Here is a 3,152-nt window from a genome sequence, read left to right as displayed (position 1 = left end):
TGAGCAATTCCACTCAAACCTTCAGGGAATGGTTGACATATCATGCCTTTGAGCCTCTGTATCTGGGTGCTGAGGGCTCTTGGGAGGGAAATCTCCCAACTACCTCTCCTCAAGAAGATGAATCAGCAGTGTCATCATCAGCCTTGATATTGGCTCTTGGTGAGATATCAGATAAAGCTTCCTTTCTAAAAGCAGCAGTTTCAGTGTATGTCTCCATCCACTCGAGAGAGAGGTGCGGTGTTTGTGCATCTGTCACAGCATGAGAGAGACAGAGTCATCTCTGGTGAGGGACCAGAACAGCAGTCAGACAGGCTGGCATATAGAACAACTACAAATCCAGATTTCTTGCACAACCTTTTCCTGTGTTGAAAAGCCATCAGAAGCTGCAAAGAAATCATCAGGGTAGGTAACATTGTGGTGCTGTTGAGAGTAATTAATAAGGTAATGTGAAGAGGGGAAGATGAAGGTTTTCACTTGTGCTGTCACCAGATGCGCTTCTGAAATTGTCTGTGTTGGTACATGAATGAATGTGTAACAAGTGAATTATTGCTCATCCAGAGGAAGGTTTTGTTCATATCAGCCCTTTAAAAGAATTTTTAATTGTGGGGTAGGTACCGTTCATCAATATTACAGCTTGAAAGCCTCACAGAAACTTACACACACATTTCTAGGGAAAAAAACTCCACCCAACAACTAGCGTGTTTAAATATGTTTTTTCTACCGATGCAGTGTAAGCAATATCTCTGAGTTATGTAGGACTTATGTGGACATCCCTGGATATATGTATCCAGAGATACAAGCAGAAGAGCAAATATTTCTGTCTCTATCCCTCTCCTGTAGAAGAAAGAGAAAGAAAAGAATTTTTTTCTCTATTAAACATTTCAGAATTTAATTTCATACATTATGCTATATTGATATAAAAGGGTATTATTATAGAATGAGCTTAGTATAACTAGAAAGGTACGTATTTTTATGTATGTGACTAAAACTTTCTATATAAAATATATCTGTACATTTATGTCACAAAATCTGATCCAATGGGGATCCCATTGGATGACCCACTTGGTCATTTTCTGTGCTGGTTCTGGTTCATGCCCTGATCCTATACTTAAGTTGGCATATTTTGCAAAAGAAAAGCAGAATAAAATAGCTTTCAGGGGAATAAAAAATTACTAGTGCAATCATTCTAAGTCCATGTAATCCATCATGTACTATAAAAAGGGACTTATAAAAAGGGACTAGCAAAGATTTGGATGATTGCGATGCCCTTGGTATTGATGTGATTGCGGCTGGTGTAATATAAAGGCTGTGTGAGTGTGCTGAAGCACTAGAGCCCAACGTGCAATGGATGCAAAGCAGCAAAGAGGACAGAAGGAACAGGTATCTAAATTACTGGACTGCTGGCATGGGGAACACTGGCACTCAGACTGGAGGTGTGTATGTGTGTAAATATCATAGAATCATAGAACAGTTTAGGTTGGAAAGGCCCTTAAAGCTCACCCAGTTCCAACCCCCCTGCCATGGTCAGGGACACCTTACACCAGACCAGGTTACTCAAAGCCCAGTCCAGCCTGTCCTTGAACACCTCCAGGGATGGGGCATCCACAACAACAAAATTGTACTATAAAGTTTGACACGTTACAATACTGGAAGATCTTCTGAACAAAATGGAAGGAAAAAATATTAGAGGTCAAGAGATTTCAGTGCAGAAAGACACACAACTCGTGTGTGTGTGTGTTATTTTACAAGATTACAGAATGGCTGAGGTTGGAGGGGACCTCTGGATGTGATCTTGTCCAACCCCACTACTCAAGCAGGGCCACCTGGAGCTGGTTGCTGGATTACTTGTGTTAACCATCTTTCCACCTTCCCCCAGGCTGTTTTCTCCTTCCCCAGAGAATCTTTCATGGAAAATGCAGTTATGTGGAATCACTCATCCACCACAGAAGTCACCCTCCTGGGATTCAGCCATCACCCTGGGCTGCAGGTTCCTCTATTCCTGCTTTTCCTGATGATCTACATCATGACCATGGCTGCAAACATCTCCATTGTTGTGCTAGTGGTGGCTGACTGGCACTTTCATACCCCCATGTACTTTTTCCTTGGCAACTTGTCCTGCCTAGAGGTCTGCTACAGCTCCACCATCCTGCCCAGGCTGCTGGCCAGCTTCTTGGCAGGCAACAGGGCCATCTCCATCCACTGCTGCATCCTGCAGTTCTATTGCTTTGGTTCTCTGACAGCAGCAGAGTGTTGTCTCCTGGCTGTGATGTCACTGGACCGCTACGTGGCCATCTGCAGACCGCTGCACTATGCAGCCTTGATGAGAGTTAGGTCCTGCCTGCACCTGGCAGCCGGGTCATGGATCAGTGGGTTCCTGTCCACCATTGCCAACACCTACTGGATGTCAGGCATGGCCTTATGTGGTCCCACTGATCTCGACCATTTCTTCTGTGATTTCACCCCTCTGTTAAAACTGTTCTGCTCTGACACCAGCCTGATGGCTCTAGTGACATTGCTGCTTTCTGCTTTGTTCACTCTGCCCCCCTTCCTCCTCACACTCACCTCCTACATGTGCATCATCACAGCCATCCTGAGAATCCCATCCTCCACTGGTCGGCACAAAGCCTTCTCCACCTGCTCCTCCCACCTCATTGTGGTCACCCTCTACTATGGAACCATCATCTTTGTGTATGTCCTTCCAGATACTGACACGCTGAGGCCCCTGAACAAACTCTTCTCTCTCTTTTATACTGTCATCACTCCTTTTGCTAATCCCTTGATCTACAGCCTGAGAAACCGTGAAGTCAGGGAGACCCTGAGGAGAGCTTTCACTGTTAGGGTCTGCACTGCCTAGACAGTTCTCTTCCAGCTCTTACGCCCTCCTCCCTGATCATTCCCACTGTGTCCACACCAGTAGATGTGCAATTACCTTCCAGAAGTGTTGACCAATGGACCAGCAAAAACAGTATTGCCAGTACCATACTGCAGGTCTTAAGCTAACTGTTGCTTACACTACATTTTCTGTATGTAAGGTCCCAGTCCTAGCCTGTAAGGCTTATCAACTTCTTATGGAAACTTGTGTCAACCGGAGCTGGGGACTAGGTGTCTCTTGTTATGATGTGAAGTGTAAGCGTCATCCCAGGACTATAAAC

The 3,152-nt window shown here is 44.9% G+C and overlaps 1 protein-coding gene across 1 annotated transcript; it reads left to right on the top strand.

Moving 5' to 3' along the window:
• Positions 1-207: 207 nt before the first annotated feature.
• Positions 208-2,854, top strand: LOC134524273 (olfactory receptor 6B1-like). The gene is made up of 2 exons (XM_063354127.1): positions 208-283; positions 1,947-2,854. The coding sequence occupies exons 1-2, from the start codon at positions 208-210 to the stop codon at positions 2,852-2,854; spliced, it is 984 nt and encodes a 327-aa protein (XP_063210197.1).
• Positions 2,855-3,152: the final 298 nt, after the last annotated feature.

The sequence above is a fragment of the Chroicocephalus ridibundus genome, chromosome 16, assembly GCF_963924245.1.
Source record: "Chroicocephalus ridibundus chromosome 16, bChrRid1.1, whole genome shotgun sequence".
Lineage (NCBI taxonomy): Eukaryota > Metazoa > Chordata > Aves > Charadriiformes > Laridae > Chroicocephalus > Chroicocephalus ridibundus.
This window is presented reverse-complemented; position numbering and strand designations above follow the sequence as displayed.